The sequence below is a fragment of the Bombina bombina genome, chromosome 7 (assembly GCF_027579735.1).
Source record: "Bombina bombina isolate aBomBom1 chromosome 7, aBomBom1.pri, whole genome shotgun sequence".
In the NCBI taxonomy this organism is placed as follows: Eukaryota; Metazoa; Chordata; class Amphibia; order Anura; family Bombinatoridae; genus Bombina; species Bombina bombina.
This window is the reverse complement of record NC_069505.1, coordinates 620317744-620334832: the sequence shown is the minus strand read 5'-3', so window position 1 is coordinate 620334832 and position 17089 is coordinate 620317744. Positions and strand designations below refer to the sequence as shown.

Genomic DNA, 17089 nt, shown 5'->3' with positions numbered 1-17089 from the left:
ATTGTTTTGTTGTTTATTGCTACTCACATTAAATGCTAAACATCTGAGGGTATATTGTTTTGTTGTTTATTACTACTCACGTTAAATGCTAAACATCTGAGGGTATATTGTTTTGTTGTTTATTGCTACTCACATTAAATGCTAAACATCTGAGGATAACATAATTTATGCTTACCTGATAAATTCCTTTCTTCTGTAGTGTGATCAGTCCACGGGTCATCATTACTTCTGGGATATTACTCCTCCCCAACAGGAAGTGCAAGAGGATTCACCCAGCAGAGCTGCATATAGCTCCTCCCCTCTACGTCACTCCCAGTCATTCGACCAAGGACCAACGAGAAAGGAAAAGCCAAGGGTGAAGTGGTGACTGGAGTATAAATTAAAAAATATTTACCTGCCTTAAAAACAGGGCGGGCCGTGGACTGATCACACTACAGAAGAAAGGAATTTATCAGGTAAGCATAAATTATGTTTTCTTCTGTTAAGTGTGATCAGTCCACGGATCATCATTACTTCTGGGATACCAATACCAAAGCAAAAGTACACGGATGACGGGAGGGATAGGCAGGCTCTTTATACAGAAGGAACCACTGCCTGAAGAACCTTTCTCCCAAAAATAGCCTCCGATGAAGCAAAAGTGTCAAATTTGTAAAATTTGGAAAAAGTATGAAGCGAAGACCAAGTTGCAGCCTTGCAAATCTGTTCAACAGAGGCCTCATTCTTGAAGGCCCAAGTGGAAGCCACAGCTCTAGTAGAATGAGCTGTAATTCTTTCAGGAGGCTGCTGTCCAGCAGTCTCATAAGCTAAACGAATTATGCTACGAAGCCAAAAAGAAAGAGAGGTAGCGGAAGCTTTTTGACCTCTCCTCTGCCCAGAGTAAATGACAAACAGAGAAGACGTTTGTCGAAATTCCTTAGTTGCCTGTAAGTAAAATTTTAGAGCACGGACTACATCCAGGTTGTGCAGTAGACGTTCCTTCTTTGAAGAAGGATTTGGGCATAAAGAAGGAACAACAATCTCTTGATTGATATTCCTGTTAGTAACTACCTTAGGTAAGAACCCAGGTTTAGTACGCAGGACTACCTTATCCGAATGAAAAATCAAATAAGGAGAATCACAATGTAAGGCTGATAATTCAGAGACTCTTCGAGCCGAGGAAATAGCCATTAAAAATAGAACTTTCCAAGATAACAACTTTATATCAATGGAATGAAGGGGTTCAAACGGAACGCCCTGTAAAACATTAAGAACAAGGTTTAAACTCCATGGTGGAGCAACAGTTTTAAACACAGGCTTAATTCTGGCCAAAGCCTGACAAAAAGCCTGGACGTCAGGAACTTCTGACAGACGTTTGTGTAACAGAATGGACAGAGCTGAGATCTGTCCCTTTAATGAACTAGCAGATAAACCCTTTTCTAAACCTTCTTGTAGAAAAGACAATATCCTAGGAATCCTAACCTTACTCCAAGAGTAACCTTTGGATTCACACCAATATAGGTATTTACGCCATATCTTATGGTAAATCTTTCTGGTAACAGGTTTCCTAGCCTGTATTAAGGTATCAATAACTGACTCAGAAAATCCACGTCTTGATAAAATCAAGCGTTCAATTTCCAAGCAGTCAGCTTCAGAGAAGTTAGATTTTGATGTTTGAAGGGACCCTGTATCAGAAGGTCCTGTTTCAGAGGTAGAGACCAAGGTGGACAGGATGACATGTCCACCAGGTCTGCATACCAAGTCCTGCGTGGCCACGCAGGTGCTATTAGAATCACAGATGCTCTCTCTTGTTTGATTCTGGCAATCAATCGAGGAAGCAACGGGAAGGGTGGAAACACGTAAGCCATCCTGAAGTCCCAAGGTGCTGTCAGAGCATCTATCAGGACTGCTCCTGGATCCCTGGATCTGGACCCGTAACGAGGAAGCTTGGCGTTCTGTCGAGACGCCATGAGATCTATCTCTGGTTTGCCCCAACGTCGAAGTATTTGGGCAAAGACCTCCGGATGAAGTTCCCACTCCCCCGGATGAAAAGTCTGACGACTTAAGAAATCCGCCTCCCAGTTCTCCACTCCCGGGATGTGGATTGCTGACAGGTGGCAAGAGTGAGACTCTGCCCAGCAAATTATCTTTGATACTTCCATCATAGCTAGGGAGCTTCTTGTCCCTCCCTGATGGTTGATGTAAGCTACAGTCGTGATGTTGTCCGACTGAAACCTGATGAACCCCCGAGTTGTCAACTGGGGCCAAGCCAGGAGGGCATTGAGAACTGCTCTCAATTCCAGAATGTTTATTGGCAGGAGACTCTCCTCCTGACTCCATTGTCCCTGAGCCTTCAGAGAATTCCAGACGGCACCCCAACCTAGAAGGCTGGCGTCTGTTGTTACAATTGTCCAGTCTGGTCTGCTGAATGGCATCCCCCTGGACAGATGTGGCCGAGAAAGCCACCATAGAAGAGAATTTCTGGTCTCTTGATCCAGATTCAGAGAAGGGGATAAGTCTGAGTAATCCCCATTCCACTGACTTAGCATGCACAGTTGCAGTGGTCTGAGGTGTAAGCGTGCAAAGGGTACTATGTCCATTGCCGCTACCATTAAGCCGATTACCTCCATGCATTGAGCCACTGACGGGTGTTGAATGGAATGAAGGGTGCGGCAAGCACTTTGAAGTCTTGTTAGCCTGTCCTCTGTCAGGTAAATCTTCATTTCTACAGAATCTATAAGAGTCCCCAGGAAGGGAACTCTTGTGAGTGGAACGAGTGAACTTTTCTTTTCGTTCACCTTCCATCCATGTGACCTTAGAAATGCCAGCACTAACTCTGTATGAGACTTGGCAGTTTGAAAGCTTGAAGCTTGTATCAGAATGTCGTCTAGGTATGGAGCTACCGAGATTCCCCACGGTCTTAGTACCGCCAGAAGAGCACCCAGAACCTTTGTGAAGATTCTTGGAGCTGTAGCCAATCCGAATGGAAGAGCCACAAACTGGTAATGCCTGTCTAGGAAGGCAAACCTTAGGTACCGATAATGATCTTTGTGAATCGGTATGTGAAGGTAAGCATCTTTTAAATCTACAGTGGTCATGTATTGACCCTCTTGGATCATAGGTAAAATTGTCCGAATAGTCTCCATCTTGAACGATGGAACTCTTAGGAATTTGTTTAGGATCTTTAAGTCCAGGATTGGTCTGAAAGTTCCCTCTTTTTTGGGAACCACAAACAGATTTGAGTAAAACCCCTGTCCCTGTTCCGATCGTGGAACTGGATGGATTACTCCCATTAACAAGAGCTCTTGTACGCAGCGTAGAAACGCCTCTTTCTTTGTCTGGATTGTTGACAATCTTGACAGATGAAATCTCTCTCTTGGAGGAGAGTATTTGAAGTCCAGAAGGTATCCCTGAGATATTATCTCTAGCGCCCAGGGATCCTGAACATCTCTTGCCCAAGCCTGGGCGAAGAGAGAAAGTCTGCCCCCCACTAGATCCGATCCCGGATCGGGGGCCCTCAATTCATGCTGTTTTAGGGGCAGCAGCAGGTTTCCTAGTCTGCTTGCCCTTGTTCCAGGACTGGTTAGGTTTCCAGCCTTGTCTGTAGCGAGCAACAGCTCCTTCCTGTTTTGGTGCAGAGGAAGTTGATGCTGCTCCTGCTTTGAAAATACGAAAGGAACGAAAATTAGACTGTCTAGTCTTGGCTTTGGCTTTGTCCTGAGGCAGGGCATGGCCTTTACCTCCTGTAATGTCAGCGATAATCTCTTTCAACCCGGGCCCGAATAAGGTCTGCCCTTTGAAAGGTATATTAAGCAATTTAGACTTAGAAGTAACATCAGCTGACCAGGATTTTAGCCACAGCGCCCTGCGTGCCTGAATGGCGAATCCTGAATTCTTCGCCGTAAGTTTAGTAAGATGTACTACGGCCTCCGAAATGAATGAATTAGCTAGTTTAAGGACTCTAAGCCTGTCCGTAATGTCGTCCAGAGTAGCTGAACCAATGTTCTCTTCCAGAGACTCAATCCAGAATGCCGCTGCAGCCGTGATCGGCGCAATGCATGCAAGGGGTTGCAATATAAAACCTTGTTGAACAAACATTTTCTTAAGGTAACCCTCTAACTTTTTATCCATTGGATCTGAAAAAGCACAGCTATCCTCCACCGGGATAGTGGTACGCTTAGCTAAGGTAGAAACTGCTCCCTCCACCTTAGGGACCGTTTGCCATAAGTCCCTTGTGGTGGCGTCTATTGGAAACATTTTTCTAAATATCGGAGGGGGTGAGAACGGCACACCGGGTCTATCCCACTCCTTAGTAACAATTTCAGTAAGTCTCTTAGGTATAGGAAAAACCTCAGTACTCGTCGGTACCGCAAAATATTTATCCAACCTACACATTTTCTCTGGTATTGCAACTGTGTTACAATCATTCAGAGCCGCTAACACCTCCCCTAGTAATACACGGAGGTTTTCCAGTTTAAATTTAAAATTTGAAATATCTGAATCCAGTCTGTTTGGATCAGAACCGTCACCCACAGAATGAAGTTCTCCGTCCTCATGTTCTGCCACCTGTGACGCAGTGTCTGACATGGCCCTAATATTATCAGCGCACTCTGTTCTCACCCCAGAGTGATCACGCTTACCTCTTAGTTCTGGTAATTTAGCCAAAACCTCAGTCATAACAGTAGCCATATCCTGTAATGTGATTTGTAATGGCCGCCCAGATGTACTCGGCGCTACAATATCACGCACCTCCCTCTGAGCGGGAGATGTAGGTACTGACACGTGAGGCGAGTTAGTCGGCATAACTCTCCCCTCGTTGTTTGGTGAAATTTGTTCAATTTGTACAGATTGACTTTTATTTAAAGTAGCATCAATACAGTTAGTACATAAATTTCTATTGGGCTCCACTTTGGCATTGCAACAAATGACACAGGTATCATCCTCTGAATCAGACATGTTTAACACACTAGCAAATAAACTTGCAACTTGGAAATACAATTCAATTAGAATAATATTAAAATGTACTGTGCCTTTAATAAGCACAGAAGATCGATGACAGTTGAAAATTAATAAATTGAAACAGTTATAGCCTCAATCCTTGTAAACAACACAACTTTAGCAAAGGTTTAATCCCATTAGCAAAGATAACAAATTCTGAAAGCAGGAAACAAATTACAGAATAAACGTTTTTTATCTCAGTCAAACTATAATTCTCACAGCTCTGCTGAGAGAAATTACCTCCCTCAAAATAAGTTTTGAAGACCCCTGAGCTCTGTAGAGATGAACCGGATCATGCAGGGAATACAATGAGTTGCTGACTGAAATATTTGATGCATAGAAAAAGCGCCAAAAAACGGCCCCTCCCCCTCACACACAGCAGTGAGGGAGAACAGAAACTGTCAGAAAAACAGATTAAGCAACTGCCAAGTGGAAAAATAGTGCCCAAACATTTATTCACACAGTACCTCAGCAAATGAAAACGATTTTACATTCCAGCAAAAACGTTAAACATAATCTCTAGTTATTAAACAGCTTTATGTATTTCTTACAGTGTAATTCTAGTGAAGTACCATTCCCCAGAATACTGAAGTGTAAAGTATACATACATGACATTATATCGGTATGGCAGGATTTTCTCATCAATTCCATTGTCAGAAAATAAAAACTGCTACATACCTCTATGCAGATTCATCTGCCCGCTGTCCCCTGATCTGAAGTTTACCTCACTCCTCAGATGGCCGAGAACAGCAATATGATCTTAACTACTCCGGCTAAAATCATAGCAAAACTCTGGTAGATTCTTCTTCAAACTCTGCCAGAGAGGTAATAACACACTCCGGTGCTATTTTAAAATAACAAACTTTTGATTGAAGATATAAAACTAAGTATAATCACCATAGTCCTCTCACACATCCTATCTAGTCGTTGGGTGCAAGAGAATGACTGGGAGTGACGTAGAGGGGAGGAGCTATATGCAGCTCTGCTGGGTGAATCCTCTTGCACTTCCTGTTGGGGAGGAGTAATATCCCAGAAGTAATGATGACCCGTGGACTGATCACACTTAACAGAAGAAATATTGTTTTGTTGTTTATTACTACTCACATTAAATGCTAAACATCTGAGGGTATATTGTTTTGTTGTTTATTACTACTCACATTAAATGCTAAACATCTGAGGGTATATTGTTTTGTTGTTTATTACTACTCACATTAAATGCTAAACATCTGAGGGTATATTGTTTTGTTGTTTATTACTACTCACAATAAATGCTAAACATCTGAGGGTATATTGTTTTGTTGTTTATTACTACTCACATTAAATGCTAAACATCTGAGGGTATATTGTTTTGTTGTTTATTGCTAAACATCTGAGGGTATATTGTTTTGTTGTTTATTACTACTCACATTAAATGCTAAACATCTGAGGGTATATTGTTTTGTTATTTATTACTACTCACGTTAAATGCTAAACATCTGAGGGTATATTGTTTTGTTGTTTATTACTACTCACGTTAAATGCTAAACATCTGAGGGTATATTGTTTTGTTGTTTATTACTACTCACATTAAATGCTAAACATCTGAGGGTATATTGTTTTGTTGTTTATTGCTACTCACATTAAATGCTAAACATCTGAGGGTATATTGTTTTGTTGTTTATTACTACTCACATTAAATGCTAAACATCTGAGGGTATATTGTTTTGTTATTTATTACTACTCACGTTAAATGCTAAACATCTGAGGGTATATTGTTTTGTTGTTTATTACTACTCACATTAAATGTTAAACATCTGAGGGTATATTGTTTTGTTGTTTATTACTACTCACATTAAATGTTAAACATCTGAGGGTATATTGTTTTGTTGTTTATTACTACTCACATTAAATGCTAAACATCTGAGGTTATATTGTTTTGTTGTTTATTACTACTCACGTTAAATGCTAAACATCTGAGGGTATATTGTTTTGCTGTTTATTGCTACTCACATTAAATGCTAAACATCTGAGGATATATTGTTTTGTTGTTTATTACTACTCACATTAAATGCTAAACATCTGAGGGTATATTGTTTTGTTGTTTATTACTACTCACATTAAATGATAAACATCTGAGGGTATATTGTTTTGTTGTTTATTACTACTCACATTAAATGCTAAACATCTGAGGGTATATTGTTTTGTTGTTTATTACTACTCACAATAAATGCTAAACATCTGAGGGTATATTGTTTTGTTGTTTATTACTACTCACAATAAATGCTAAACATCTGAGGGTATATTGTTTTGTTGTTTATTACTACTCACGTTAAATGCTAAACATCTGAGGGTATATTGTTTTGTTGTTTATTACTACTCACGTTAAATGCTAAACATCTGAGGGTATATTGTTTTGTTGTTTATTGCTACTCACATTAAATGCTAAACATCTGAGGGTATATTGTTTTGTTGTTTATTACTACTCACATTAAATGCTAAACATCTGAGGGTATATTGTTTTGTTGTTTATTACTACTCACATTAAATGCTAAACATCTGAGGGTATATAGTTTTGTTGTTTATTACTACTCACGTTAAATGCTAAACATCTGAGGGTATATTGTTTTGTTGTTTATTACTACTCACATTAAATGCTAAACATCTGAGGGTATATTGTTTTGTTGTTTATTACTACTCACAGTAAATGCTAAACATCTGAGGGTATATTGTTTTGTTATTTATTACTACTCACGTTAAATGCTAAACATCTGAGGGTATATTGTTTTGTTGTTTATTGCTACTCACATTAAATGCTAAACATCTGAGGGTATATTGTTTTGTTGTTTATTACTACTCACATTAAATGCTAAACATCTGAGGGTATATTGTTTTGTTGTTTATTACTACTCACATTAAATGCTAAACATCTGAGGGTATATTGTTTTGTTGTTTATTACTACTCACATTAAATGCTAAACATCTGAGGGTATATTGTTTTGTTGTTTATTACTACTCACATTAAATGCTAAACATCTGAGGGTATATTGTTTTGTTGTTTATTGCTACTCACATTACATGCTAAACATCTGAGGGTATATTGTTTTGTTGTTTATTGCTACTCACATTACATGCTAAACATCTGAGGGTATATTGTTTTGTTGTTTATTGCTACTCACATTACATGCTAAACATCTGAGGGTATATTGTTTTGTTGTTTATTACTACTCACATTAAATGCTAAACATCTGAGGGTATATTGTTTTGTTGTTTATTACTACTCACATTAAATGCTAAACATCTGAGGGTATATTGTTTTGTTGTTTATTGCTACTCACATTAAATGCTAAACATCTGAGGGTATATTGTTTTGTTGTTTATTGCTACTCACATTAAATGCTAAACATCTGAGGATATATTGTTTTGTTGTTTATTACTACTCACATTAAATGCTAAACATCTGAGGGTATATTGTTTTGTTGTTTATTACTACTCACAGTAAATGCTAAACATCTGAGGGTATATTGTTTTGTTGTTTATTACTACTCACATTAAATGCTAAACATCTGAGGGTATATTGTTTTGTTGTTTATTGCTACTCACATTAAATGCTAAACATCTGAGGGTATATTGTTTTGTTGTTTATTACTACTCACATTAAATGCTAAACATCTGAGGGTATATTGTTTTGTTGTTTATTACTACTCACATTAAATGCTAAACATCTGACGGTATATTGTTTTGTTGTTTATTGCTACTCACATTAAATGCTAAACATCTGAGGGTATATTGTTTTGTTGTTTATTGCTACTCACATTAAATGCTAAACATCTGAGGGTATATTGTTTTGTTGTTTATTGCTACTCACGTTAAATGCTAAACATCTGAGGGTATATTGTTTTGTTGTTTATTGCTACTCACATTAAATGCTAAACATCTGAGGGTATATTGTTTTGTTGTTTATTGCTACTCACATTAAATGCTAAACATCTGAGGGTATATTGTTTTGTTGTTTATTACTACTCACGTTAAATGCTAAACATCTGAGGGTATATTGTTTTGTTGTTTATTACTACTCACGTTAAATGCTAAACATCTGAGGGTATATTGTTTTGTTGTTTATTACTACTCACATTAAATGCTAAACATCTGAGGGTATATTGTTTTGTTGTTTATTACTACTCACATTAAATGCTAAACATCTGAGGGTATATTGTTTTGTTGTTTATTGCTACTCACGTTAAATGCTAAACATCTGAGGGTATATTGTTTTGTTGTTTATTACTACTCACGTCAAATGCTAAATATCTGAGGGTATATTGTTTTGTTGTTTACTACTCACATTAAATGCTAAACATCTGAGGGTATATTGTTTTGTTGTTTATTACTACTCACATTAAATGCTAAACATCTGAGGGTATATTGTTTTGTTGTTTATTGCTACTCACATTAAATGCTAAACATCTGAGGGTATATTGTTTTGTTGTTTACTACTCACATTAAATGCTAAACATCTGAGGGTATATTGTTTTGTTGTTTATTACTACTCACATTAAATGCTAAACATCTGAGGGTATATTGTTTTGTTGTTTATTACTACTCACGTTAAATGCTAAACATCTGAGGATATATTGTTTTGTTGTTTATTACTACTCACATTAAATGCTAAACATCTGAGGGTATATTGTTTTGTTGTTTATTACTACTCACGTTAAATGCTAAACATCTGAGGGTATATTGTTTTGTTGTTTATTACTACTCACATTAAATGCTAAACATCTGAGGGTATATTGTTTTGTTGTTTATTACTACTCACATTAAATGCTAAACATCTGAGGGTATATTGTTTTGTTGTTTATTACTACTCACATTAAATGCTAAACATCTGAGGGTATATTGTTTTGTTGTTTATTACTACTCACATTAAATGCTAAACATCTGAGGGTATATTGTTTTGTTGTTTATTGCTACTCACATTAAATGCTAAACATCTGAGGGTATATTGTTTTGTTGTTTATTACTACTCACATTAAATGCTAAACATCTGAGGGTATATTGTTTTGTTGTTTATTGCTACTCACGTTAAATGCTAAACATCTGAGGGTATATTGTTTTGTTGTTTATTACTACTCACATTAAATGCTAAACATCTGAGGGTATATTGTTTTGTTGTTTATTGCTACTCACGTTAAATGCTAAACATCTGAGGGTATATTGTTTTGTTGTTTATTGCTACTCACATTAAATGCTAAACATCTGAGGGTATATTGTTTTGTTGTTTATTACTACTCACATTAAATGCTAAACATCTGAGGGTATATTGTTTTGTTGTTTATTACTACTCACATTAAATGCTAAACATCTGAGGGTATATTGTTTTGTTGTTTATTACTACTCACGTTAAATGCTAAACATCTGAGGGTATATTGTTTTGTTGTTTATTACTACTCACATTAAATGCTAAACATCTGAGGGTATATTGTTTTGTTGTTTATTACTACTCACGTTAAATGCTAAACATCTGAGGGTATATTGTTTTGTTGTTTATTACTACTCACATTAAATGCTAAACATCTGAGGGTATATTGTTTTGTTGTTTATTACTACTCACGTTAAATGCTAAACATCTGAGGGTATATTGTTTTGTTGTTTATTACTACTCACATTAAATGCTAAACATCTGAGGGTATATTGTTTTGTTGTTTATTGCTACTCACGTTAAATGCTAAACATCTGAGGGTATATTGTTTTGTTGTTTATTACTACTCACATTAAATGCTAAACATCTGAGGGTATATTGTTTTGTTGTTTATTGCTACTCACATTAAATGCTAAACATCTGAGGGTATATTGTTTTGTTGTTTATTACTACTCACATTAAATGCTAAACATCTGAGGGTATATTGTTTTGTTGTTTATTACTACTCACATTAAATGCTAAACATCTGAGGGTATATTGTTTTGTTGTTTATTACTACTCACATTAAATGCTAAACATCTGAGGGTATATTGTTTTGTTGTTTATTGCTACTCACGTTAAATGCTAAACATCTGAGGGTATATTGTTTTGTTGTTTATTGCTACTCACATTAAATGCTAAACATCTGAGGGTATATTGTTTTGTTGTTTATTACTACTCACATTAAATGCTAAACATCTGAGGGTATATTGTTTTGTTGTTTATTACTACTCACATTAAATGCTAAACATCTGAGGGTATATTGTTTTGTTGTTTATTACTACTCACATTAAATGCTAAACATCTGAGGGTATATTGTTTTGTTGTTTATTGCTACTCACATTAAATGCTAAACATCTGAGGGTATATTGTTTTGTTGTTTATTACTACTCACATTAAATGCTAAACATCTGAGGGTATATTGTTTTGTTGTTTATTACTACTCACATTAAATGCTAAACATCTGAGGGTTTATTGTTTTGTTGTTTATTACTACTCACATTAAATGCTAAACATCTGAGGGTATATTGTTTTGTTGTTTATTACTACTCACGTTAAATGCTAAACATCTGAGGGTATATTGTTTTGTTGTTTATTACTACTCACATTAAATGCTAAACATCTGAGGGTATATTGTTTTGTTGTTTATTACTACTCACATTAAATGCTAAACATCTGAGGGTATATTGTTTTGTTGTTTATTACTACTCACATTAAATGCTAAACATCTGAGGGTATATTGTTTTGTTGTTTATTACTACTCACATTAAATGCTAAACATCTGAGGGTATATTGTTTTGTTGTTTATTACTACTCACATTAAATGCTAAACATCTGAGGGTATATTGTTTTGTTGTTTATTACTACTCACATTAAATGCTAAACATCTGAGGGTATATTGTTTTGTTGTTTATTACTACTCACATTAAATGCTAAACATCTGAGGGTATATTGTTTTGTTGTTTATTACTACTCACATTAAATGCTAAACATCTGAGGGTATATTGTTTTGTTGTTTATTACTACTCACGTTAAATGCTAAACATCTGAGGGTATATTGTTTTGTTGTTTATTACTACTCACATTAAATGCTAAACATCTGAGGGTATATTGTTTTGTTGTTTATTGCTACTCACATTAAATGCTAAACATCTGAGGGTATATTGTTTTGTTGTTTATTGCTACTCACATTAAATGCTAAACATCTGAGGGTATATTGTTTTGTTGTTTATTACTACTCACATTAAATGCTAAACATCTGAGGGTATATTGTTTTGTTGTTTATTACTACTCACATTAAATGCTAAACATCTGAGGGTATATTGTTTTGTTGTTTATTACTACTCACATTAAATGCTAAACATCTGAGGGTATATTGTTTTGTTGTTTATTGCTACTCACATTAAATGCTAAACATCTGAGGGTATATTGTTTTGTTGTTTATTACTACTCACATTAAATGCTAAACATCTGAGGGTATATTGTTTTGTTGTTTATTACTACTCACGTTAAATGCTAAACATCTGAGGGTATATTGTTTTGTTGTTTATTACTACTCACATTAAATGCTAAACATCTGAGGGTATATTGTTTTGTTGTTTATTGCTACTCACATTAAATGCTAAACATCTGAGGGTATATTGTTTTGTTGTTTATTACTACTCACATTAAATGCTAAACATCTGAGGGTATATTGTTTTGTTGTTTATTACTACTCACATTAAATGCTAAACATCTGAGGGTATATTGTTTTGTTGTTTATTGCTACTCACGTTAAATGCTAAACATCTGAGGGTATATTGTTTTGTTGTTTATTACTACTCACATTAAATGCTAAACATCTGAGGGTATATTGTTTTGTTGTTTATTACTACTCACATTAAATGCTAAACATCTGAGGGTATATTGTTTTGTTGTTTATTGCTACTCACATTAAATGCTAAACATCTGAGGGTATATTGTTTTGTTGTTTATTACTACTCACATTAAATGCTAAACATCTGAGGGTATATTGTTTTGTTGTTTATTACTACTCACATTAAATGCTAAACATCTGAGGGTATATTGTTTTGTTGTTTATTGCTACTCACATTAAATGCTAAACATCTGAGGGTATATTGTTTTGTTGTTTATTACTACTCACATTAAATGCTAAACATCTGAGGGTATATTGTTTTGTTGTTTATTACTACTCACATTAAATGCTAAACATCTGAGGGTATATTGTTTTGTTGTTTATTACTACTCACATTAAATGCTAAACATCTGAGGGTATATTGTTTTGTTGTTTATTGCTACTCACATTAAATGCTAAACATCTGAGGGTATATTGTTTTGTTGTTTATTACTACTCACATTAAATGCTAAACATCTGAGGGTATATTGTTTTGTTGTTTATTGCTACTCACGTTAAATGCTAAACATGTGAGGGTATATTGTTTTGTTGTTTATTGCTACTCACATTAAATGCTAAACATCTGAGGGTATATTGTTTTGTTGTTTATTGCTACTCACATTAAATGCTAAACATCTGAGGGTATATTGTTTTGTTGTTTATTACTACTCACAGTTAAATGCTAAACATCTGAGGGTATATTGTTTTGTTGTTTATTGACTACTCACATTAAATGCTAAACATCTGAGGGTATATTGTTTTGTTGTTTATTACTACTCACATTAAATGCTAAACATCTGAGGGTATATTGTTTTGTTGTTTATTACTACTCACATTAAATGCTAAACATCTGAGGGTATATTGTTTTGTTGTTTATTGCTACTCACATTAAATGCTAAACATCTGAGGGTATATTGTTTTGTTGTTTATTGCTACTCACATTAAATGCTAAACATCTGAGGGTATATTGTTTTGTTGTTTATTACTACTCACGTTAAATGCTAAACATCTGAGGGTATATTGTTTTGTTGTTTATTACTACTCACATTAAATGCTAAACATCTGAGGGTATATTGTTTTGTTGTTTATTACTACTCACATTAAATGCTAAACATCTGAGGGTATATTGTTTTGTTGTTTATTGCTACTCACGTTAAATGCTAAACATCTGAGGGTATATAGTTTTGGGGGAGTTGTATGGTCATATACATTTTTATTTTTGTTCTGATATATCAATTTTTGTAATGAAAATTTTGATAGTAAAAACGTAAATAAATTAAAAAAAATACACAGACTAACTCTTACAATGACGCCAGACATTATGTTACCTTCACAGATATATTTGGGGGTTTCCTGCGTCAGAGCTTCTGTTGGACTCTTCTCGCCGGCATTTTCTATTTCGTACCCAGTTGGTACAAACTCGCCTGTAAATTTAACAATATAACTATGGTTTGTTGCTTTGTACAAACGTCCTGGATAAAGGCTACTGAACAGAGCGCACAATGGAAATTACATTTTGTATTTGGAACCAACATATCAGTTTCTTTAAAGAGTTCCATAACTATTTGACTTGAGATTTCAAGTCTCTGTTTTCTTGTATATCAGTAATAGCTGCATGTTTGTCATTTTTATTTTATTTTTGTAAATTGCTTTAAAAAGGGCCATTACATACAGAATAATTGCATAATCAAAAACAAAGTATATTCAGCGCTCCTTATTAAGCACGTACAGTATATAAATAAAACAAATCGAATAATGACCAATGGAAAAAACAGATTTTATGCTTACCTGATAAATTACTTTCTCTTGTGGTGTATCCAGTCCACGGATTCATCCTTTACTTGTGGGATATTCTCCTTCCCTACAGGAAGTGGCAAAGAGAGCACACAGCAATGCTGTCCATATAGCTTCCCCCTAGCTCCACCCCCCAGTCATTCGACCAAAGGTTAGGAAGAAAGAGGAGAAACCATAGGGTGCAGTGGTGACTGTAGTTTAGTCAAAATTCTTTTTTATTGAGAATATGTCATATAAGTTACAAACACAAAACACTGGTTCAAGCAAGGGAAGTACATAGTGAATAAGAAAAATAACAGAATCCAATATGCTGTATTGCAATAAATAAAATAAATGGCATTCAGCCAATTCACAAGTTATTCTCAAGGCTTATGGTAGTGAAGTAAACTAAATTGTGTCTTCAGAACTTTTCAGGAATTGCTTATCATTGTAGGTACTTGCATAACATTAAACCCATTATAAACAGTAGTATGAAAACTCACTTAAAATGTATAAAGTATATCTAGCTCTTTTCCAAAAATGATTCACCTAAGGCCAACTCTACTGCTGCATGTCCGCCCTGGGCCTCAATTCTTTATCTCTGATAGATAGTGGTCCCAGAGGGCTTGGGCTTCTATATATGGGTCCCTAGTGTTGTTTTTATAGGAGCCGAATTCCTCTAATTCTATTAACTCCGAGACTCTGCCTCTCCACCTCTGGAGATCTGGGGGTGATTGTGCTTTCCATTGTTTAGCTATAATAGATTTCACACCGTTTCTCATTATTTGGAACAATATGTGATGTGCTTTAGATGTCAATTTCCTAAATTTATTGAGTAGAAAGATTAGGGGGTCTAAGGGTAGAACGCAGTTCAGGACTTTCTCCATTTCCCCAATACAGAGCCTCCATAGCTGGTTAATTGCATTACACCACCACCACATGTGCCCCATGCCGCTGCCTATGTGTCCGCACCTCCAACATCTATCTGGTAGTGAGGGATATAACCTATGTAGGCGTCTAGGGGTAAGGTACCAGTTATGAAGTATTTTGTAGTTAAGTTCTACTAAGTAAGCTGAGGAGGAAGAGGACTTGGTGTTTCTAAAAATATCAACTGCAACGTGGGGGAGGATTATAATTCCCAATTCCCTCTCCCAGGACTCAATTGATGAGGGAAGATTACCTGGAGGGGGCTGTGTCAAAATTGCATAAATCCTGGACAGAGTGTGTCTCTTTGGGTGTTGTGCTGTGTATAATTTCTCTAGGTTCGTAAGGGCTCTCAACATGTTATTGCTATTCGTATGAGTCAGTATGTAATGGCGTGTTCGCCTGTAATGAAACCAACCCTGGAACACTGTAAATCCTTGCTCTTGTAGCTGGTTTTGGGGCAGTAGTTGGTCATGTTCCGTCACCTGACGCACTTCTATGTCTCTAGCGTCCTCGTCCAGTCCTTGTACTCCCACTAGGTTAGTGAGTGAAAACTCATTGTTATGTATCAGTGAAGTCAATGGGGAAGGACAAGATGAGAGAAATGGGTTTAATTTATTTGTTATGTTCCACTGTCTCAGTGTCTCTTTGGTTATAGGATTAATAATGTTCTTAACCATAGCATGATGGTTGGGATGCCAGCATATGGCCGAAAGTGGTGTTCCTGGGTTTAAATTTTGTTCTATCTCTACCCATCTTTTCTCTGTTTTATGAACCCTCCAGTCGAGTATGCGTTGCAAAAATATAGCAGTTCTATAAAGTTCTATATCTGGAACTCCCATCCCTCCCTGGTCCCTGGAGCGCAACATTGTCTTTTTGTTGATTCTCGGTTGCTTTCCCCTCCAGATAAAGGAGTGAAAAAGTTGCTGTATCCGAGTAATATATCTGGGTGGGAGTGGTATGGGGAGGGTCTGCATGATGTATAATAATCTTGGAAAGGCATTCATTTTAATAGTATTAATCCTCCCTATCCAAGTTAGTCGCCTAGAGTTCCACGAGGAAAGGTCTCTAATTAGGGCTTCCCGGATCTGGATATAGTTTAATTTATAAATCCTCTCCATGTCTTCCGCTAGCTGAATACCTAGGTATTTTATAGAGCCCAGACACCATCTAAACGGGCAATTTTGCGAGAGTCTGATTTTCATTTGTTCTGGGAGGGAGATTCCAAGGATCTCTGATTTAGTATAGTTGATTAAGAAGTTGGTAAGTTTATTGAACATATTTAGTTCCTCCATCAGAGGAGGCAGTGATAAGTCTGGATTCGTGAGGGAGAACAGGATATCGTCGGCAAATAATGAGAGTTTATATTCCCGCCCTCCAAGAGTTATCCCTGTGATATCTCTATTGAGTCTAATACTTGTAGCTAGGGCTTCCAGCAAGCAAACAAACAATAAGGGGGAAAGGGGGCATCCCTGGCGAGTGCCATTGGTTATCTGGAGGGGTTGTGAAACAATGCCATTTAATGTTATCCTAGCACTAGGTTTCGAATATAGGGCAAAAATTTGTTGTAACGTTACATCTCCTATTCC

The 17089-nt window shown here is 36.1% G+C and overlaps 1 protein-coding gene across 2 annotated transcripts in view; it reads right to left on the bottom strand.

Annotated features, from left to right (window-relative positions):
- Nucleotides 1-17089, bottom strand: part of LOC128635629 (zinc finger protein 436-like) — a 182523-nt gene that overhangs the window by 99563 nt on the left and 65871 nt on the right. For both annotated transcript variants that reach the window (XM_053688708.1, XM_053688709.1), the window contains one exon: nucleotides 14132-14227. In XM_053688708.1, coding sequence (XP_053544683.1) covers nucleotides 14132-14227 — 96 coding nt within the window. The remainder of the gene's footprint in view (nucleotides 1-14131; nucleotides 14228-17089) is intronic.